The sequence below is a fragment of the Prorops nasuta genome, unplaced genomic scaffold (assembly GCF_024137725.1).
Source record: "Prorops nasuta isolate Cenicafe-Biocafe unplaced genomic scaffold, Cenicafe_Pnas_1.2 PNAS00004, whole genome shotgun sequence".
Lineage (NCBI taxonomy): Eukaryota > Metazoa > Arthropoda > Insecta > Hymenoptera > Bethylidae > Prorops > Prorops nasuta.
Window position 1 is genome coordinate 8,821,971 of NW_027116801.1, and position 22,115 is coordinate 8,844,085.

The following is a 22,115-nucleotide window of genomic DNA, read 5'->3' on the forward strand; positions in this document are numbered from 1 at the left end:
AATATTAAATATTTATTTCTAGTAGTCAATGTAACTATACCAGTTACAACACCATTATGATGGAAATCCTTGCGGTGGAGGGCTAAACTGAGAAGCTTCTTCGATTGAAGCTGGTTTAAACTGTTCAGCAGATATCCGTGTAAATAAAATACCTACACCTTCAATTAAAGCTAATAATACCCCACCAATAATTGCACTGCCAGCCATAGCTGGTAAGCCATTTCTTGCTGCAAGGATACCACCAGTAGCAGCTCCACTTATAATTGAGTTCCAAGGGTCTTCCTTTCTTCTGAAGTGAACTAACGTACAGTCAATTGTAGAAAACATTCCACCCCACACAGCAAAATTGCCAGCAATAATTGGAGAACGTTGTTTAATTGCCATTAAACTTCCTAAAAGCCGTTTATTCATTCCACTTGGAGCATTCCGAAAACCTTTTATACTTTGGAAGACTGCGCCACCAATAGCTCCCATTGTAAAAGCACCACCACAATCATCTACTATTCGCCATGGGCAAGGTTCTCTTGCATACTCCTCCATTGCTTACTGAATTCTGTAAGTGTAATATAATCTTCATTTTAATAAATGAGAATGTCCATTTCAATAATTACTAACATCATTAAGCATAATATAGTCATTGACTTCATATAAATAAAACCATTTAAATATGTATACATACACATATGTATAAAGATCTAGAGACTATTTTATATTACATAACAATGCATTTTTACTTTTACGACTTTATATGGAAATCTAACAAAATATTAACCCTTAAAGAGAGGTTAGGATGATGAAACATTTTATTATTCACACAAAATATGTATAACAATTCAAATAATTAGAAAAAAGCTGTACTGATTATTGTTTTGAAACTACAAAAATCCGAATTGAAAGTATTTACCGTGAAGTTAATGTAAAATACACTTCCTACGAGATACAAGACCTCGCAGATCGTTGTCGCACGATTCGGTGTTATGCTTAGAAAGACTGCTAGAAGCAAATCAATAATTGTAGTGTTATTACTTTTATACTTTTCAAGGTGATTTTTCGTCATAATAAAAAACGCAAGTAATTTTTGTTCTAGAAATTGGATAATAGTATTATTTTTATTCAGTTTCGACTTTTTAGCAGTTATCTTGATTGACCATTATAATCGCGGATTAAAGAGTCAAGTTCGATTTTACACGAGCAAAGGAAAACCCCAATTAAGCTTTAAATTATAACACAAACACGCGATGATAATTATGTAATAAATTTTATGATCCATCAAATTATCATTTATCAACATTTACTTTAACGGGGAAAACCAAATGCATACATCGCATAACACATAGAAAAGTTTAAAATAGAATAAGGCAAATGTCCAAAAATAAATCAGATTACTGGTTTAGTCTGCGTTATCCAGTCGCTACGGAGAAGCGTAAAATTAATTTTCAGAAAAAAGGTTTATTTGGAAAAAGGAAGCTGTATAACATTACTTATAATAAAAACTAGTTGGAATAATTTAAAACTAGCTGACGTGCACGCTTCGATTGTTTTTAAAAAATCCAAATATATATATATATATATACATATTGAAAGATTATTTTAAGCAGTGAGAAATTTCTCTAATAGTTAGAAAAATGTCTGAAAATGGTGTAGTAAATGGTGAGATTTATGTGGATGGTAAACAGAATAATACTGAAATCACGAATACTGAAAAATCAGATGTAAATAATTCTACTCCAGAGCAGGAGAAACCTGTAAGTTTATTTCGTTTAATATATATAAAAAATGTTATAAAGAGGTAATAATTTTATGTAATAATTTATAGGCCAATATTGCTCAAGAAATTTCTGAGAATTCAAATGTAAATAATTCATCTATACCTGAGCAAGAAAATATTGTAAGTAGTTTTTGGAGTTATTGAAGAAATATTACAAAATACATATCGCAAAACAAAAGAAAGACTCAATCAATATTTTTATATAACGATTTAGGTTGAACTTGTTCCAGAAGTTTCTGAAAGTTCAAACGAAATTAATAATTCTATACTCCAACAAGAAGAAATACTTGTATGTATTCTTTAATCCATTTAAATAAAAATATTTATTAGATTTATTTTTAAACAACATTTTAGGTTGAAACAGTCGAAGTAGCTCCTGCGGAAAACGTAGATACAAATAATGCTAAAGCAGAACAGCAAAGGCCTGTAAGTAATACTATGTTGAAAGGAATATAAAATTACACAATTATAATATATAAAAGAATAAAATATTTTCATACAACAATTTAGGCTGAGACTGCTCAGAATTCGACTCAAACGAAAAACGAAGAAGCTTCTATTATTGAGAAATTAGAAAAAGAGCTGAAGGTAATATAAGCAAAGATTTTTTTGTTAAATTTGATTGACTGTTGGTAATAAACTGTTCTTCATGATAGAAAAGGACCGAGGAACGCGATGAGTATAAAAAAAAATTATGCGAAGCGGACAAAAAATTGGCAAGTCTGCAGACACCTGCAATGGAGTCGGTGAAGAATGTGGAGAAGAATTCAGGTTTTCTCAAAACAATGGACCAGCTAAAAACAAAATTGGCAGGGGCCTATTCACAATTGGAAGATCGTAACAGGGTGGTTGCCAATCAGGAAAATCAAATAAATGCGTTGAACAACCAGGTGGTCTCTTTGAAAGAAGTAGTTGATATTACAAGAGATCTTCTACAGATTCGCAATATGGAAGTAAAGCATTTGCAAGTGAGTCCTATTGTATATTATAATTTACTCTTCTGGAATACGACTTCTTTTTATAATAACGATATTTTTTTGTTTGAATCGCAGCAAGAGGTAAACTTGATGGAAAAGAAAATAATCGAGGAGCGAGAAAGGCACAACTCTATAGTAAATAAAATGGATGCTGCTAGCCGTTTGAACGCAGACTTAAAAAAGGAATACGAAATCCAATTACACCTTTTCAACGATCTTCGAGGAAAGTACGAAGAAAAAGTCACGTTGTTATCCGAGGAGAAAAAAGCGCTGGAATCCGCTGTTCAAAAAAAAGCGATGGAAGAGGAAAATCCATAAATATACATCTTGCATCATCTTATTTTTCTAAAATATCGTCATTAGCGTCTGCTTATTTTGTTAGCTCATCATTTATTTATACGTGTATAATGTTATTCCCGAAATGGAAAAGATATGTTTTTATATATATACTATTATAATGTTAAATTAAGGCGAATAAACATTTTTTCTGCAAACAATTTTTTTTCCAATATTTCTAGCATCCAATTACATTATTAAAATCCCTCAATTAACAATTTTATAAACGATTACTCAGACGTGGGAAAATACATCACAAGAATTATCAATGTGAACTTTGTCATCGTTAAACTGCACAAAAAAAACACAAAATCCCGGAGATAAACGTAGACACTTCAGCAGTGCGTGGTGAGAATCCAGTAGCCACGCTACAGTTCCTTCCTTTTTACTTTTAAATTATTGTACAATTTTGTAGTTATTTAAAATATAATGAATAACGTACAATTAGAGTTTATCATTTTTACCGTTTACTGGATCATTTCCGGTATTTACAGCTGGTGCTTTCATGTGCCGGTAGTCAATAACAAAAATCGCCGGGTTTTTGCCTGTGAGAAATCTCTGGATTTTGTGAGTGATATTAAAAAAGCAGATTTAGCTAAAAATATCAGTGAGGTGACATTCACTTACTCGAATATCCCGTTAATAGAGAAAGAAGCTTTCTTAAGATTTGGATTAGACTTGAAAACAATCTCGATTACGAGAAGCCAATTAAAATCTGTCCAAGATGGCGGCTTTCACGGGGTTGCTGAGCTAGAAACTCTGGTTTTAACGGGGAACTTATTGAAAATCGTGAAATCAGCTTGGTTCGAAGGAGTTTCGAAGCTAAAAACCTTAAAACTCAATGGGAACAGAATTTCTACAATAGAAAATGAAATTGGAGCTGTACTACCTGGGCTGAAATTTTTCGATCTTAGTGAAAATCAGCTTCACTGCCTTCCAGAAAATTTCCTTGGGTTTTTTCATCAACTACAATTTTTCAATTGCAGACAGAATCCCTGGCACTACAAATGCTGTTATGATATCATGGAATGGGCCAGATTCAATAATGAGTTAGACTTTAGACCGCATTATAGAGATGTGCAACATATTCAAAATATTACACGAGATTGCCTTCAAAATGTGTCTACCTCACTAAATATTCACTCCATAGATTCCTGTGTCGATGAGAAACTAAACGGAATGATGGAAAACAATTTTTTCTATTTTGTCACGTAATGCTCGCATAAAAAGCGTAAATAACAATTTCTTTATATTCTTGGACTAGTTAAACGTAAAAAATTGTAATATTCGTGCAATGAAATTAAAAAAAAACGTACTTAAAAATATAAGTAAAGATGTCGCTGCTTAACTGGACATTTCTGCAACTGCATTGTCAGCCAGACGGAAGATCGGGAGGTCGACGATTGCGATTAAAAAATAAGAAAAGACATTCGATAAGAAGCAGCTTAAGCTGTGGAGACAAGATGGTTTAGTTATCGACTGAACTTATATATGCATGCTGGGAAAATGTATTTTACCAGAAAAATTCGAGACCCCGTAGCGATCTTATCGACTTTCGTCGTTTTGGTTCACGCTTCCTGTTTGCCGAAGAAATATGCAACGTTACCGGAAGACGCCGCGGTGTACGAGTGCTTCCGGTCGGAGAATTTCATGGATGACATTTTAAAACTTGATGATAACACAGGAAACGTCTATCTACTCTTCGATACATCCATTGTCCCGAAATTGGGGAACGATTCTTTTGCGAACGTCAAATCGAGGTTGGTCGCCTTAAGCTTCGCGCACTGTGGCGTTCGAGAGATTGAAAACGGCGTTTTCCGTAACATGAACCTCCTAAAGGTTCTCATTCTGGAGAAAAATCAGCTGACCAGTGTTGCGCCTTCGTGGTTCGACGATCTTCAACAACTTCAATTACTGAATTTACATGCAAGTAGTATCATTATAATCAAAATCCTTTTTAATCATTAATATATTTTATTTCCACAGAATAATCAGATCGATCATTTGGATACTTCAATTTTTGAAAAGACGCCGTTTTTGCAGCAGCTGGACTTATCTGGAAATCAACTGAGCTGCATCGACGTGAACTCCCTATCGTCTTTGAAAAATTTAAAAATATTGAAGCTTCTTCCAAATCCATATACGATACAATGCGGGATGGAAGTGTTGAATTGGAACTCAGCTAGGGATGCGGTAGAAGATCCTGCGGAATGGTTACCATTACAAAATGTGGAAGTCCTTTACAAGGCCCTTTACACTTGCATCAGAAATCAGCCCATTATTCAGGGCAACGAAAGTGCATTAAGCAACTGCGTCGAATCTCAGCTCTAAATATACAAAAACCACATCTTTAACGCATATTGCAGCATGTATGAATAGTATTTGTGACAGAATAATATTTATTGTAAATAATATACATACATATCTATTCTAAGATAAATATGTAAATAAAAAACTGAAGATAAGAAAAACTGCGGTTTATTATTAACTTATATTTTAATATAAAATATGCGAACTGCTCTATAAAAGTAAAACGCGATTTCCATGGAGCAAGATTTCTAGATAAGAGTTGATATCTTTTTTCTAAGAATATGATTGCACCAGTTGTTTGATAAATTCAAAGCTTTCAGAGAAATTCATATAGATATACGTGCAAAACGTAGAAACGAGTGATAAACGTGATTAGGTGGTTGCCACATGTTTTATGACACTATCAGTTTCATGTAAAGCCTAATTATTAATAGTCTTCTTTAAATTGCTGATTGTCTTTACACTTGTGTCATTATTATTTTCGTGAGTCACTATTTATTATGTAATACCGTGATTCCAGAACAAGAATTTTATTCACGGTGAAATTTTTTTTCTAAGGAACATAAATTGTTTTTACAAAAATTAAAATTTTATCACGATAACTCGATCTAATCAGATCTATAGTTCAGATATCTTCTCGATCCTGCAATATATAAGCAAGTCTATTGTTCTTCCGATATCAATTGCACGGAAGTGGTTATAGTCACACTATAGATAAACTACATATATTGTATAAAATATATCTTAAACCAATAATTGAAATTGGACTAATTACAATTTGTTGAAAATTTTTAATTGCAAGTAGAGAGGAAAATGAAGGTATTATTCGTCATACTAGCTTTGGTCGCCGTGTGCGTGATCGCAGCACCCGAAAATTTAAAATTAGCAACTGCTCTCCGTAGTGGTACGGTAAGTGAAAATTAAAGAATAATTTTATCATGGTATTAAAAACATGAGTCAATGAGAATTATTTTTTCAGCAAATTCGTTTGACAGTTCAAGTCACAGCCGAAATTGTAGAATCAGAAAACCCTGAAAAGAAACCTCCTGGTGAAAGACCCGGGGATAAAAAAATAGTAGTAACAATAGATCCAAAATATACACGAAGTACAGAAACCCCCGAATATACCAGAAGTACCGAAAATCCCGAATATACAAGAACTACAGAAAATCCCGAATATACAAGAACTACAGGAATTCCTGAATATACAAGAAGTACAGAAAATCCCGAATATACAAGAACTACAGAAAATCCCGAATATACAAGAACTACAGAAAATCCCAAATATACAAGAACTACAGGAATTCCTGAATATACAAGAACTACAGAAAATCCCGAATATACAAGAACTACAGAAAATCCCGAATATACAAGAACTGCAGAAAATCCCGAATATACAAGAAGTACAGAAAATCCCAAATATACAAGTACAGAAAATTCCGAATATACAAGAAGTACAGGAATTCCTGAATATACAAGAAGTACAGAAAATCCCGAATATACAAGAACTACAGAAAATCCCGAATATACAAGAACTACAGAAAATCCCAAATATACAAGAACTACAGGAATTCCTGAATATACAAGAACTACAGAAAATCCCGAATATACAAGAACTACAGAAAATCCCGAATATACAAGAACTACAGAAAATCCCAAATATACAAGTACAGAAAATTCCGAATATACAAGAAGTACAGAAAATCCCGAATATACAAGAAGTACAGAAAATCCCGAATATACAAGAACTACAGAAAATCCCAAATATACAAGAACTACAGGAATTCCTGAATATACAAGAAGTACAGGAATTCCCGAATATACGAGAACTACAGAAAATCCCGAATATACAAGAACTACAGAAAATCCCGAATATACAAGACCTACAGAAAATCCCAAATATACAAGAACTACAGGAATTCCTGAATATACAAGAAGTACAGGAATTCCTAAATATACAAGAACTACAGAAAATCCCGAATATACGAGAACTACAGAAAATCCCGAATATACAAGAACTACAGAAAATCCCGAATATACAAGACCTACAGAAAATCCGGAATATACAAGAAGTACAGAAAATCCCAAATATACAAGTACAGAAAATTCCGAATATACAAGAAGTACAGAAAATGCCGAATATACAAGAAGTACAGAAAATCCCGAATATACAAGAACTACAGAAAATCCCAAATATACAAGAACTACAGGAATTCCTGAATATACAAGAACTACAGAAAATCCCGAATATACAAGAACTACTGAAGATTCCGAATATACCAGAACGACAGAAAATCCCGAGTATACTAGAACTACAGAAAATCCCGAGTATACTAGAACTACAGAAAATCCCAAATATACAAGAACTACAGGAATTCCTGAATATACAAGAACTACAGAAAGTCCCGAATATACGAGAACTACAGAAGATCCTAAATATACTAGAACTACAGAAGATCCTAAATATACAAGAAGTACAGAAAATCCCGAATATACAAGAAGTACAGAAAATCCCGAATATACAAGAACTACAGAAAATCCCGAATATACAAGAACTACAGAAAATCCCAAATATACAAGAACTACAGGAATTCCTGAATATACAAGAACTACAGAAAATCCCGAATATACAAGAACTACAGAAAATCCCGAATATACAAGAACTACAGAAAATCCCAAATATACAAGTACAGAAAATTCCGAATATACAAGAAGTACAGAAAATCCCGAATATACAAGAAGTACAGAAAATCCCGAATATACAAGAACTACAGAAAATCCCAAATATACAAGAACTACAGGAATTCCTGAATATACAAGAAGTACAGGAATTCCCGAATATACGAGAACTACAGAAAATCCCGAATATACAAGAACTACAGAAAATCCCGAATATACAAGACCTACAGAAAATCCCAAATATACAAGAACTACAGGAATTCCTGAATATACAAGAAGTACAGGAATTCCTAAATATACAAGAACTACAGAAAATCCCGAATATACGAGAACTACAGAAAATCCCGAATATACAAGAACTACAGAAAATCCCGAATATACAAGACCTACAGAAAATCCGGAATATACAAGAAGTACAGAAAATCCCAAATATACAAGTACAGAAAATTCCGAATATACAAGAAGTACAGAAAATGCCGAATATACAAGAAGTACAGAAAATCCCGAATATACAAGAACTACAGAAAATCCCAAATATACAAGAACTACAGGAATTCCTGAATATACAAGAACTACAGAAAATCCCGAATATACAAGAACTACTGAAGATTCCGAATATACCAGAACGACAGAAAATCCCGAGTATACTAGAACTACAGAAAATCCCGAGTATACTAGAACTACAGAAAATCCCAAATATACAAGAACTACAGGAATTCCTGAATATACAAGAACTACAGAAAGTCCCGAATATACGAGAACTACAGAAGATCCTAAATATACTAGAACTACAGAAGATCCTAAATATACAAGAAGTACAGAAAATCCCGAATATACAAGAAGTACAGGAATTCCTGAATATACAAGAAGTACAGAAAATCCCGAATATACAAGAAGTACAGAAAATCCCGAATATACAAGAAGTACAGAAAATCCCAAATATACAAGAACTACAGGAATTCCTGAATATACAAGAACTACAGAAAATCCCGAATATACAAGAACTACAGAAAATTCCGAATATACCAGAACGACAGAAAATCCCGAATATACTAGAACTACAGAAAATCCCAAATATACAAGAACTACAGAAAATCCAGAATATACAAGAAGTACAGAAAATCCCAAATTTACAAGAACTACAGGAATTCCTGAATATACAAGAAGTACAGAAAATCCTGAATATACAAGAACTACAGAAAATTCCGAATATACCAGAACGACAGAAAATCCCGAATATACTAGAACTACAGAAAACCCCAAATATACAAGAACTACAGAAAATCCAGAATATACAAGAAGTACAGAAAATCCTGAATATACAAGAAGTACAGGAATTCCTGAATATACAAGAAGTACAGAAAATCCCGAATATACAAGAACTACAAGAATTCCTGAATATACAAGAACTACAAGAATTCCTGAATATACAAGAACTACAGAAAATCCGGAATATACAAGAAGTACAGAAAATCCCGAATATACAAGAAGTACAGGAATTCTTGAATATACCAGAACTACAGAAAATTCCGAATATACCAGAACGACAGAAAATTCCGAATATACTAGAATTACGGAAAACCCCAAATATACAAGAACTACACAAAATCCAGAATATACAAGAAGTACAGAAAATCCCGAATATACAAGAAGTACAGGAATTCCTGAATATACAAGAAGTACAGAAAATCCCGAATATACAAGAACTACAAGAATTCCTGAATATACAAGAACTACAGAAAATCCGGAATATACAAGAAGTACAGAAAATCCCGAATATACAAGAAGTACAAAACCCCGAATATACCAGAACTACAGAAAATCCCAAATATACAAGAACTACAGGAATTCTTGAATATACCAGAACTACAGAAAATCCCAAATATACAAGAACTACAGGAATTCCTGAATATACAAGAACTACCGAAAATCCCGAATATACGAGAACTACAGAAGATCCTAAATATACAAGAAATACAGAAAATCTCGAATATACAAGAAGTACAGAAAAACCAAGAGAAGAATCAACAACAACAAAACCATAACTACTGTAGACTATACTACACCAGATATATTACTAATATATTCTATGTATAAATAAATATTAATGAATTATATTGATCAATTAAAAAATCCGATATTCGTATTTACTAAAACTGTAATAATACCAATAATAAATACATGAGGATACCGAAAAATTAGCTTAACTGCTTTCGTCAATAATAGATTAATTTCCCTCAAAAATGTACTAGCTATTTGATTAATGAACTACTTAGAAATAAACAATTAAAAAAGAAACGTGCATAGAAATGTATTAAATAAATAATGATGTATAAAAGTCTTATTGAATTCTCTTAATTAATATTTTCAAAATAACTTTCTTTAATATATATTTACAAAAATAATCAATTAAATTCAATGATGAGTTCACAAAGAAAAATGATGAATTGATTAAGAACAAACTAAAGATATTCATATTGGTTCTTATCTCGTGATGCGTTACACATAACAGACCGTGATAGGAGGAAAGAACGCGAAAGCAAATACGTCACATACTACACAGACTAAAGCGCAAATAAGATTCTTGGTACTTCCCCCTGATCGGTTTGTCCCAGAGCTTCTTAACGAGCATTTTCTATCCACATGAGTTGCGAACTTTCATATATAAACAGCAGGGACACCTCGACTGAGCATCAGTACTGATTACGATTCCGAAACAGAAAGATCGGGTATATATATAAAGGTAAAATTCTTTTTTAAACTTTATTAGTTACAAGATGAAATCTATTTTTTACTAGTGGTAAAATGCTACTTTTATTGAAATTAAAAGAAAATTCTCTTTCTGCTTCTTATAGTACGTCCAAAATGAAGGTGTTTTTTGCAGTAGCAGTTTTGGCTACTCTATGCGTCGTGTTCGCAGAAGCAGATCCTAATCCAGAGCCAGGAAATTCAAATAGGCCAGTCTACTATCCTCAACCTCGCCCACCACACCCCGTATGTATACTTTACATTTGAATAAAAGAGTATATAAGTAAATTATTATTAATCGGAAATTGGTTAAAGCGCAATCGTCGTGAGGCCAATCCCGATCCAGAACCAGGAAAACCAAACAGACCAATCTACCATCCTCAACCTCGCCCACCACACCCTGTAAGTACATATTTTATATTTTAATAAAAGAGTATATGTGAATTATTATTAATCTAAAATTTGGTGCAGCGCAACCGTCGTGAGGCCAATCCCGATCCAGAACCAGGAAAACCAAACAGACCAATCTACCATCCTCAACCTCGCCCACCACACCCTGTAAGTACATATTTTATATTTTAATAAAAGAGTATATGTGAATTATTATTAATCTAAAATTTGGTGCAGCGTAATCGTCGCGAAGCCAGTCCCGATCCAGAACCAGGAAAACCAAATAGACCAGTCTATGTTCCTCCCCCTCGCCCACCACACCCAGTAAGTTTCTTTTATAATCTTAAATAAGAATATTTATAAAATAGAACCATTAATCGAACAATTTTTGCAGCGCCTTCGTCGTGAAGCCAGTCCCGATCCAGAACCAGGAAAACCATACAGGCCAAATAAGCCAGTCCACATTCCGCGACCTCGTCCACCTCACCCCGTAAGTATTTATATAAACAAAGTTTATTATATTTATTAGATAAATAAGCAAAATATTCTATGTACTATTCGCTCAATGTTTTTAATTTTTTCAGAGATTATAAGAAAAGTACTGAAGATTCTTAACTAATGTGACCAATATTTTGCTTCAATTTCATCATGTTAAGTTTTATCTATGAGCACGCAACAAAATTAATCAATTTGTCTGATTACATAGCAAAATTATAAACTTTTCAATTGTAAAAATAATATTATGCTCTATTAATAAAATATATAAACGATAATTATTGTCTACCATTATTTTTCCTTTTAATTCATAATGCCACAAGTTATTAATTGTTGCTCTATTAAATAGATTTAATATTAATAAACTTTAAACTGCCAGTGCATTTCCCAAGTAAATTTTTAAGCATGATCTATGATCAATTTTAAAATTAAAATTATACTTATGGTGGAAACGGTGAAAAAACTCATATAACAAAAGTTTCGCGCCACTTAACCCCTTGCCTTACGATTTAATTTTTAATTGTGCGTGCCAAAAGCGACACCAAGGACGTCTCTGAGACGTCTTGTTTATATTTGGGCCGGTAGACTTACCACGTCTCTGAGACGTCTTGTTTATATTTGGGCCGGTAGACTTACCACGTCTCTGAGACGTTTTGTTTATGTTTGGCCCCGAAAAACTATCACGTCTCTCATACGTCATTGTAAGCTAAGGGGTTAAATGTCATCCGGCAGTTTAAAAGGTTAAATCGAGATTGTTTACACTTTTTACCCCATTATTAGACTGAAATAGACTTCGCTTATCGACATCGTATACATTAACGTTATAACTCCAGAAGCCACATTTCGAAATAAATACAGCTATAGTTATAAAAACCTGGTTACAATTGGAAGGAATGTGATATCAAATACTTTATTCCGTAACATTGACATAATTTCGGAGAGATGCTTTTCTCTATAACTATATAAGCGTTATCAAGTTTCTTCACAGGACTTTTCAAATGTCTTAGACCGGAATTTACAGACGAAGCTTAAGATTAAACTAAAAAATTTGAGTCTGTATTAGTTCAATGTGAGCTAAGCTTAAGTTTTAACTACAGATTCCAGTTTTACTTCTATTTGCATTCAGAAAAATCTTTAGTCAAAAAGTGATATTTCTAATAGTTACAGAGACACAGAGTCATTTCCTTATTTACATTATTGAGAATTTGAAATGCCAGATCTTGTAGATATAATAAATGAAGTACACTTTTCTTTTGGGAGAAAGTTATGATAGCGTGTATTCAACGGAGGCATCCACGACATGATCGCTCGTTGAGCTGTAGTGAGTATAGTTGCCTAGGCTAGCGCTGCCAAAAAACTCTTTTAAGGAGAACTTTTATAATTTTTTCAAATTTGTTTCTTTTCTTTTATAAAACTGTACCACTATTTATTTTTTTAAGTAAATGATTTTTACATTATCAGTTTTTAAATTAATGTGTTAGCTTTAATTAATTTCTTCTTGTTCATCTGTTCTTCGAACTGTTGTCTTTTTTTTGTATAAGGCTTTCTGGCAACTCTAATAGTCTAGTCGTATCTGATTTGTCACAAGTTAGGATCGTGCGAATATATACAACTGTTCACTGGCAAATGATCCAAATGAGCAGTCGTGTTCAAGATGTTTCCAACTGTTTTTGATGTTCATCAACTTAGTTGAAAACTCTTTCAAACGTTTAAAAAAAAAATTATAGTTAAATCATGAAAATATATAGTCATTAAGATAAATCGTTTTAAAAATCAGGACAGCCAAATTTGCTATATAAGAGAGTAGTATTTGACGGCAGTGTAGGTATGTTTCTATTTACTTGTGCACGTACTTGACATAGAGAGACTACAGGCGCGTTCACGGAGCACGCTTTTAGCACTGCCAACGCTACTGCGCATAGAAAAATGATTGAAATGTGTGTGTGTGCGCAGAGAGAGAGAGAGAGTAGCGTTGATAGCGTCTCCGTGAACGCGCCCTACATGTCTCTTAATGAGTGAAATAAAAATAGTACGTGTTTCCGTGGTGTAGTGGTTATCACATCCGCCTAACACGCGGAAGGTCCCCGGTTCGATCCCGGGCGGAAACATGTTTTACTTTTTTTTAACATTACAATAATTTCATATACAAGTTTATTATATTCCACACACATTAAATTTAAGAATATATATAATATTAATATATTCCATGTAATGAAAACTATCAAAACTATTTACAAGATTAATCATTTTTCGTTTTATTAATTACTACTCGACATATACTACAACTGGTGCCTCGTCATCTTCCTCTTCTTGCAAATCAGAAAAGTCCCATAAAAATTTTTTCTTTAAACGATCTCTCATACGAGTAGAATAGCATTTCAGACGATCGTCTACTTCGGTATTTATTTCGATGTTAGCAAATAATTTTCGTAAATTGTGGTAAACAACGTTATTGCTTGCTACGATGTCGCATAATATCTCCTCAGGTACATGTTTAATTTGGGCTTCTAAGGTTTTCAAAAATTCCATATAAATTGAAAATCTCGATGGTATTCCAGAATCAACACGGCACAAAAGAGTCACAAGCTTTTTCCAGTGCTCAAAAGCGTCTAAACTTTGCCCGGCCAAAAAGCATATAAATGCCAATTGCAGTTCGCCAACTACATCCATTGGTCTAAAAAGAAATAAAATTATTAGATAAACGAGAACTATTTGTAAAATAATAACAATAATATTTACTTATCCATCTTCTTTTCTAGAGTATCCAGTATATAAGTGGAATCTAAGGAGTGCTTTGTAACTTCTGCTGGTGTAGCCCCATCAGGATAATGTTGTTCAGGTAACTCTGTAAGTCTTAATTCTGTACCTGGTTTTGGTTTTAATTCTGGTAATAAATTTTCCTCTTTTTCTTCTACAGACAATCCTCCTCCTCTTTTCCTCTTTTTACTTGGCTCCCCTCCTCTTGGTCTAGATGCATCACTGCAAGACTCCAATTCCAGTGCTGAATATACAAAACTACAAAACAAAAAACATTAAAAAAAAGATTTTCTGAAAGAATAATGATATTACTTACCCACAAACTGGACTACACCTTGTAACAATCGATGGTGTAATTTGACTAGTCAATTCATTCCACTGCTGCCATGTATCATATGGGTAAGGACCCAAAAATTTCTCCAAATTTTTTAAATTATCTTTAAAAGTTTGAACCATTTCTTCTGGAACCGCTATATATGGAGAAAAAAGTATTATAATTTTGGAATTTAATTTTATATGAAAAAATAAATTTACAATAGTTTTACATTCAGCACTGATATCCTCTGTATCTTTGTCCCATTGCTTCACCAAAAATTCAGATTTTTTAAATATATGAAAAAATCCTATTCTTGGAGCCATATCTCCAAACTCGTTTACAGCACTGGATAAAATATCTTCTTTAATTAATTAGTAAAAAATATATTTTTTGCATCAAATGATAATTGGTTACCTATAATGTATAAAATGAAATCCAGGTGGAATCATTTTAATTCCTTTAAAATTTTCTTCTGTGTTCCAAGATTTTATATCAATTCCAAAGTCTGTTCCAGGTGGAACATTAAGCACAATTAAAGTTCCCCCTTCAACAAGCAGTTTTCTAGCAAGCTCTTGAGGCATCTCTATTCCTTCGAATGCCATTTTTTATATTATCTAAATAATGAATAACAATTACTTAACTTTATTTTAAATAAATCAAACATATCAAATAATTTTAGGACCACAAATGTAAACTTTTAAACTCCACTATATGTCAAAAATTATTTCATAACCTATAAAAGCCTTTACTAACGAGAGATTTAATATTATCGTGCACGGCAATAAGTTTATTCTATTAAATTTTATTTTTATTATGACTTCAAACAAGATTTTTATGAAAATCTCTATGGTTTATATACGTAGTAAATAATTACTTGTTTTTTGAGGAGAGATGGATGATGGATTCTCCAGGAAACGTAAACAAATATGATACCGATGGAAGGAAGGATAGGGAAGGGGGAGGGGGGAGACAAAGAAAACCATGTATAACAGAAGGTAACCCATTCGCCAGTCGCCTCTCTTATAAAATGTACTATTTTATATTATAATATTAAATTTTATTATACATTATAAATACAAACATGGCCGTACCATTACAAGGGTATAAAAACATTACAAACATAAAAAGTTATATTTTAAAAAATATATAATAAACAAATTTTAAGTATTTTTTTGTATGCAGCCATTGGTTTCCTTTGGAGCTTTCTGAGGCTTTGAAGTAAATGTGATATCTAAGTTCAATGATTTTGCAATATGAACCATTAAAGCTAATTTAACTGATGTTTCTGCTGCAGTTGCAAAGTCATTTATTAATATTATTTTTAATTTGGAATTTAATATTAAAACTCTAGCTTCTTCCACATTGGTTCCCTGAAAAAAGCAAATAACAAGGAGCATGTAAAAAATTTCCAATTAACAATTATTTTCTTTCGTAAGAAAATTATTTACCTGCAATCTAACAACTATAGGTATATTTAGATTAAGATCTTGTGATGCTGTAATGATTCCCTGAGCAATTATATCACATCTCATAATTCCTCCAAAAATATTAACAAAAATTGTGTGGACCTAAAATATATATTAATAAGTATATTTTTAAGTTATTTTTAATTACCTTTATTCTCATACCTTGGGATCAGAAGTTATTATCTTAAAAGCTTCTGTTACAGTCTCTTTGGTTGCATTACCACCTACATCTAAAAAATTAGCTGGCAGTCCTCCATATAATTTTATAATATCCATGGTGGCCATTGCTAAACCAGCTCCATTTACCATACACCCAATATTTCCATCTAATGCAATGTAATTTAAGTCAAACTTGGCAGCTTTAACTTCATTCGGATCCTGTTGACTCCAATCTCTCATTGCAAATAATTCTTTTTGTCTAAATTCAGCGCTGTCATCAAACTTGCACTTACAATCTAAAGCATAATCTGTAATTTTAGAGTATATTTAATTTATTGAAATTTAATAACTGAATGCTACATTACTAAAGATAAATTTTACTTTTTAGGATTTACTGTTGTTGAAACTTACAATTACCACAAATGTCTTCGGCGAATGGATTTATTTCAAGTAAAAGGGCATCTTTTTTTATAAAGAGCTGGTAAAGATTACATACAACAGCTGATGCTTTTTCTTTATCTGGACCTGAGAGACCTAGTTTATCTGCTATACCATCCGCTTGGGTCTTGGATATACCTTTCTTTATATCAATTGGTAAATAAGATATTGCACCAGGACTCTTGGCTGCAATATCTTCTATGTTCACTCCACCTTGTTTAGATACAATTACAACAGGACCCTATTAAAAATATGGGTTATAAATGATCTTAATAATTAAAATTTTATAAATGTAGTTATTATTATTTACATCGAAACTTCTCTCCATCATCACTGCAAGATAATATTCTTTTCTTGGAAACATTCTTTTGGTCACCATTACACTATTGCATATTTTTCCAGCCTCTCCAGTTTGCTTTGTTACAAGCAATTTACCAATCATACTACTTGCTGCTTTTTTAGCTTGTCCTGGTCTAGCAAAAAGAATGTGACATATAATAAATATTTAAAATACACTTTAACTCCTTATAATACTTGAACTCACGTCTCACACATAACTACTCCACTCACATCTGTGCCTTTAAAACGTCCTACTCCTCTACCACCAGCTAGAACTTGAGCTTTAAGAACTATATCCTTAGAACCAAATTTTTCTGCTAGTGTAGCAGCCTCCTCAGGAGTTTTTGCAACCCCATATGGTGGTGTAGGAATTCCAGCATCCTTCAGTAAAGTATATGCCACATGCTCATGAACATCCAAAAACCTCATATGTTGTTTAAAAATAGGAATCCTTCCTAAAAACTTTAGCCCTCCCTTCTCACTCACAATAATCTCTTTTGTCCAAAGAATATGAAATAACTTATAATTAAATACCTTTACACCTCTCTTCAAAGGACCAAATCCAAAAGTTTTAAGCGACATTATAAAACAATTAATAAAAATTTAGCTTAGTTCAGTATATTTCCAAGAATAGCACGAGAATAAAAAAAAATTCAATCTTCACTAAATCACATTTTCATTTTATGTTATTGTAGATTGTGTTGAATTTATAAAGAATATGAAGCTCGTTTTCAATTATTTTTTTGTTTGAAGCATGAGATGATATTAAGTAGGCTTTGAAAATTATAATCCTTTGTTCTACTGAAGTGCACTGTGTTGAATGAATGGTAGTTTCAGCCTCGTTACATTGATAATTTAATAATACTCTTCGCGTAATCCACCCCGCGGTATTTCTATGCAAGATAGAGAAGCAGATTACGAGGCAAAAATACATCAAGTTTCACTTATATAATGGAAATTCAATTTTTCTTGCAATTCTCAAAGACTAAAGATAAAATCGTCAAATAAAGTTCAAGCCTGTCGAGATAATTTATCGTGAAATTTTACTTACTAATAATTTAATTTGCTCTATCAAGAAACTTCATGTTCCAATTACTTTGTTCAACTCATCAGGAATATTACTAAAGTATCCCTGCTAGTCGATCTTTAGTTATCAGTAAAAGGAATTTGAAAAAATAAAGTCTCTTACAAATGCTTGAATCTTTTAATATGAATTTATTCTTTTTTATAGAAATCAAAATTTATACCTCCCTACTACAGTGCAATATGGTACAAAGCATGTTCTATTTTTCAATAACCCTTTAAAATACTAAACATCAAATTTACATGTGTTACTTATTATATTTTATATTTATCACATAATAAAAACAAAAATCAAAATTATTTTTAAATGTATAAATATTTTAATCTTATGTATCGTCTACTCATATCTCACTATCCATTAAAGATAAAAACTAGTGAAATTCAATTAACAAATACTACCAAGTGTATGGTAAAAAAATGTAATTTACATATTGCATCTATGTAAACCTTTTTCAGCCTAACTGCCGATCAACAAAGCCTTGATTTAGCTAAGTGAACAAAAAATATTTAGACTTTTCCTGGCTTTATAGCAGTCTTAGATTTAGAATATAAAACGATTTTTCAATAAAATAATTGTCTTAATTACTAAATCTATCATTTAAAGTTCTGCCGGTGACTCCGAGGTTCCCCGATAAGCTATACATAACTTTGCTGAAAGTACGATCATCTTTTTCGTTGGCTGGTACCACGTTCCGTGGCCTTGACCTCGATCTGGATCGAGACCTTACACCTTGCAGAGCTGAACGACTGGCCTAAAATTAAATTAATTTGATTTTGTTCAAAACAGCGAAAGCTCGAATTAATTCGATTAGATAAAGATATACGATCATCGTTTTTAAAATAAATTAACTCTTTACCGAATTAATATTTTGATCGCTCTGTCTAAAGAGAGGTCGTCCGCGGGGTAATTGGCGTAAACCACCAATACTTCCTCCATTGGTATGCCCAAGATTCAGTGACCTCTGTCTAGGACCAGGATTATACTCTTCCCCCAAAGTGCACATAAAATTCACATTTGGATTGCTACTCATTCGAGCAGTGCTGGAATATCAATAAATTAATATAATTTATCTTGGCTCACTTATTGTATTATTATATACTACAAAGGAAAAAAGGATACATAGGTTGAATTGTCATACTTGACTCTCATAAGCTTTTGCTCATATTGTGCTCGACGCTGAGCATGTGCAATTTGATCCGATCTCAGAAGACCTGTCATGAAATGTCGCTGAGAAGTTAAAATCTGTTGCCTTCCTTCCATGTTTCTTTGTTGTATAGAGGTCAGTGATCTTCCAGCCTGTGGAATCTTTAATAATAAAATAATATCAATTACTATCAATAAATGCAATAAGTTAATACTCATAGATGAATCCATTTTTACTTACTCTAAATTGATTCTGAGCAGATAGATGTTGATTTTGTCTTTGTAAGAGAAGTTGCTTTGCCCTTTTAACACGGTTTCTGTAGGCTATCTGTGCAGGGCTCTGATATCCTAATCTACTGTGAACTGATGTTGGATCTCGAAGATTTGGAAGACTGTTGGTCTTCTTTAGGATGTTTTTTGTGAAGAAGCCTCCTTGTGCAAATGTTAAATTTGTTCGGCTTTTGCTCCTTGTTAAACCAAATCTGGTATTACGGCCACGTCGAGCTCCACTCAAGTTACTTCCTCTTGTATTAAACTTTTGGTTTGCAGACAAATTGTTTTTTGATCTGATCTGGCCATTTTTAATAAAAGTTTTTCTACCAAAATTGTTGGCTTGTGAGGAAAATTTACGACCTCGTTTCCACATCTGATCTCTCTTCTGTGTACCAATGCGTTTCACTTGTATGTTTCTTCCACTAACTCTTCCACGTCCACGTGTATTGTTATGGCTTGTCCTTGGTTTCCCAGCTGTTCCAGGCTTTTTCTTTTTCTCCTTCTTTTGGAGCTTTATGATCTCATCTTAAAAGGAAGAAAATTTGCAAATTTTAATGAGCACTACATTCCAGCTTCACTGTTGAATTTTTAATAAATTCTACAATGCAGTAAAATTTCTTTCTGGATTCAATAAATTTTTTAAGCTCTGAGACCAGAAGCTTTCACAAAAGTAAGCTTTCAGCTGTTTTTATACAACAATTTTTTTCCATGACTTCTGAGACACAAGACTTTTAGCCCCAGTATCTGATTGTTGGATTACTTATAAAAAACTTGCATTATTATATATTAACAAACTTAAATAAAGATTTTTCAATAAAAAAATTAATATTTCACACAAAATAAATCAAATTTTTAAATATGCAAATAAATAAACTACTTGTTTAAACACTACTTAAAAAAATAAACATTTATAAGAGAAACCTTTTATAACTGAAACATATTGGTTAAAATATTCTTTGTAAATTTAAAATAATTTAAGTATATTTTATTAATGATTTACAAAACATTTTACTTTTTGTGCTCCAAAGAAAAATCATGTACAATTGTTCCATTATGAATGTATAAAAATCAACATCCAGGTGCCATTTTGTGAATGAAATTGGCTTATGTCTCCCAATAATTGTAAATTTTTTTTTACAATTTGATAAAATCATTCTGCATCAAGAAAGCTGCTAATTTGGTTTCCCCAATTCATCCATCAATAGGGAGAAATTATGTAATGATCCATTGTCAAGACAAAATTTACTATAAAGTTTAATTGTTTCTTCAATATGTGATGTATACACTGAGCTCATACAAATAAGACAGAAAGGGGCTGGAGGAAAGCATACGATTAAGAATACAAATATCGCTGGTTCTGAATTGGGACTTATTCATAAATGATTATTGCTGAGAATACTTTGTGCTGTTTTGTGTTTTGAAATATTTTTCTCAGCATTATTGCACTTGACTATATTATTTTCAAAGTGCTACTACAAACTTTTCCTTTGATAAATAGATTATGATTACTATGCATAATATGAATCCTTATCTTCTTCAGTCTCCCAGATATTTCTACCATTTATTTTTTTGAACTATCTGCATTTTTCTATCGGCACGACCAAAAATGGAATAAGCAGAAGGATGCGTTACATTCTTAAAAATAGAACTTCTCTTGCGCAACACACATTTCGTCCTCCCACGCAGTAGAAAGTAAGAACTTTAACATCTCTTATTTTTTTATTCTCGGATTCCATGCGCTCGCGGATCGTCTGATTCATATAATTCAATGCCCCATAACAAATTGGATTATTTGTTTCAAGATTAAACTCTTTCCTATTAAGAATTTTAGTACATGTCCAGAGAAAATCCCAGAAGCATCCATCATCGATTTGTATCGAGCCCGACAATCATTAGGGAAGATTTTCGTTTTTTCTTGTTTGGATGATCCACGATCGCCATTTTTAGACGTTCAAGGAGTAAACGGGAACTTCCTGCCCAACCCAGCACAGCGGTGATTTTCAGATTTTTATACACCAGCTTTGGCCACTTACCCAGCGACATATTAATTTTTGCGTCAATTTCTGACATGCTCTCAATTTTCTTCAAACTTTTTCGCACTTCCAAGTTTTGCTTTCAATTCCTTTTCTCTACGCTACGTGATGTTTTACGAAATTTGCAATTAACGAATCACAGATCCATGAAACTGACAATTTAGGAAATGCTAAACGCGATGGTACAGGTACACCGCAGTAAATAATAAACGTTGAAAGAATGACACCAAGCCCACCCAGCGATGACGACCGCACTAGACAAGACAAGATATTGTAGAAACTAGAAAGAGACGCCACGACACAACACGAATATGGAATACCACGATTACCACGATGGACACGATACGTATTTCGAACAGCACAGCAGCGAAGGACAAGGAACGAAGCCCATTAGCATTAGCATT

General features: G+C 32.6%; 9 protein-coding genes and 1 non-coding gene across 13 annotated transcripts; 6 read left to right on the forward strand and 4 right to left on the reverse strand.

Annotated features, from left to right (window-relative positions):
- Positions 1–41: 41 nt before the first annotated feature.
- Positions 42–1,061, reverse strand: LOC136772887 (mitochondrial import inner membrane translocase subunit Tim17-B-like). 2 transcript variants are annotated; one of them, XM_066726124.1, is made up of 2 exons: positions 905–1,061; positions 42–553 (listed from the first exon to the last, which is right to left on the reverse strand). In XM_066726124.1, exon 2 carries the CDS (start codon positions 538–540, stop codon positions 55–57), a length of 486 nt encoding a protein of 161 aa, XP_066582221.1. In that variant the 5' UTR covers positions 541–553; positions 905–1,061; the 3' UTR covers positions 42–54. The 2 variants fall into 2 exon arrangements, with proteins under 2 accessions (XP_066582221.1, XP_066582222.1); XM_066726125.1 differs by lacking the exon at positions 905–1,061 and adding an exon at positions 680–814.
- Positions 1,062–1,377: 316 nt separating this feature from the next.
- LOC136772884 (tropomyosin-like) lies at positions 1,378–3,236 on the forward strand. Its single transcript, XM_066726121.1, has 7 exons — positions 1,378–1,745; positions 1,817–1,888; positions 1,983–2,057; positions 2,123–2,194; positions 2,279–2,356; positions 2,425–2,736; positions 2,821–3,236. The coding sequence occupies exons 1-7, from the start codon at positions 1,626–1,628 to the stop codon at positions 3,061–3,063; spliced, it is 972 nt and encodes a 323-aa protein (XP_066582218.1). The 5' UTR covers positions 1,378–1,625; the 3' UTR covers positions 3,064–3,236.
- Positions 3,237–3,238: 2 nt separating this feature from the next.
- Positions 3,239–4,305, forward strand: LOC136772885 (slit homolog 1 protein-like). Its single transcript, XM_066726122.1, has one exon. It carries the CDS (start codon positions 3,511–3,513, stop codon positions 4,294–4,296), a length of 786 nt encoding a protein of 261 aa, XP_066582219.1. The 5' UTR covers positions 3,239–3,510; the 3' UTR covers positions 4,297–4,305.
- A 49-nt stretch (positions 4,306–4,354) lies between these two features.
- On the forward strand, positions 4,355–5,542 carry LOC136772886 (leucine-rich repeat-containing protein 26-like). Its single transcript, XM_066726123.1, has 2 exons — positions 4,355–5,007; positions 5,068–5,542. The coding sequence occupies exons 1-2, from the start codon at positions 4,573–4,575 to the stop codon at positions 5,410–5,412; spliced, it is 780 nt and encodes a 259-aa protein (XP_066582220.1). The 5' UTR covers positions 4,355–4,572; the 3' UTR covers positions 5,413–5,542.
- Positions 5,543–5,876: 334 nt separating this feature from the next.
- On the forward strand, positions 5,877–9,946 carry LOC136773017 (paternally-expressed gene 3 protein-like). The gene is made up of 2 exons (XM_066726332.1): positions 5,877–6,300; positions 6,371–9,946. Exons 1-2 carry the CDS (start codon positions 6,205–6,207, stop codon positions 9,923–9,925), a joined length of 3,651 nt encoding a protein of 1,216 aa, XP_066582429.1. The 5' UTR covers positions 5,877–6,204; the 3' UTR covers positions 9,926–9,946.
- Positions 9,947–10,653: 707 nt separating this feature from the next.
- On the forward strand, positions 10,654–11,981 carry LOC136773022 (apidaecins type 22-like). Of its 2 annotated transcripts, XM_066726338.1 has the most exons (7): positions 10,654–10,813; positions 10,926–11,064; positions 11,134–11,220; positions 11,290–11,376; positions 11,446–11,532; positions 11,603–11,698; positions 11,793–11,981. In XM_066726338.1, the coding sequence occupies exons 2-7, from the start codon at positions 10,936–10,938 to the stop codon at positions 11,799–11,801; spliced, it is 495 nt and encodes a 164-aa protein (XP_066582435.1). In that variant the 5' UTR covers positions 10,654–10,813; positions 10,926–10,935; the 3' UTR covers positions 11,802–11,981. The 2 variants fall into 2 exon arrangements, with proteins under 2 accessions (XP_066582435.1, XP_066582436.1); XM_066726339.1 differs by lacking the exon at positions 11,290–11,376.
- Positions 11,982–13,534: 1,553 nt separating this feature from the next.
- Positions 13,535–15,707, reverse strand: LOC136773021 (protein AAR2 homolog). The gene is made up of 6 exons (XM_066726336.1): positions 15,651–15,707; positions 15,191–15,390; positions 15,006–15,121; positions 14,777–14,930; positions 14,443–14,718; positions 13,535–14,377 (listed from the first exon to the last, which is right to left on the reverse strand). Exons 2-6 carry the CDS (start codon positions 15,376–15,378, stop codon positions 13,969–13,971), a joined length of 1,143 nt encoding a protein of 380 aa, XP_066582433.1. The 5' UTR covers positions 15,379–15,390; positions 15,651–15,707; the 3' UTR covers positions 13,535–13,968.
- TRNAV-AAC (transfer RNA valine (anticodon AAC)) lies at positions 13,739–13,811 on the forward strand. Its single transcript has one exon. It is a non-coding gene; the product is annotated as a tRNA-Val (tRNA).
- Positions 15,708–15,760: 53 nt separating the features above from the next.
- Positions 15,761–18,221, reverse strand: LOC136773019 (succinate--CoA ligase [ADP-forming] subunit beta, mitochondrial-like). The gene is made up of 6 exons (XM_066726333.1): positions 17,384–18,221; positions 17,150–17,312; positions 16,813–17,080; positions 16,405–16,709; positions 16,225–16,344; positions 15,761–16,146 (listed from the first exon to the last, which is right to left on the reverse strand). The coding sequence occupies exons 1-6, from the start codon at positions 17,758–17,760 to the stop codon at positions 15,937–15,939; spliced, it is 1,443 nt and encodes a 480-aa protein (XP_066582430.1). The 5' UTR covers positions 17,761–18,221; the 3' UTR covers positions 15,761–15,936.
- A 202-nt stretch (positions 18,222–18,423) lies between these two features.
- Positions 18,424–22,112, reverse strand: LOC136773020 (uncharacterized). 2 transcript variants are annotated; one of them, XM_066726334.1, is made up of 5 exons: positions 20,691–22,112; positions 19,647–20,203; positions 19,401–19,567; positions 19,119–19,302; positions 18,424–19,013 (listed from the first exon to the last, which is right to left on the reverse strand). In XM_066726334.1, the coding sequence occupies exons 1-5, from the start codon at positions 20,830–20,832 to the stop codon at positions 18,840–18,842; spliced, it is 1,224 nt and encodes a 407-aa protein (XP_066582431.1). In that variant the 5' UTR covers positions 20,833–22,112; the 3' UTR covers positions 18,424–18,839. The 2 variants fall into 2 exon arrangements, with proteins under 2 accessions (XP_066582431.1, XP_066582432.1); XM_066726335.1 differs by having other exon boundaries at positions 18,431–19,013; positions 21,712–22,108.
- Between the last annotated feature and the right edge of the window lie 3 nt (positions 22,113–22,115).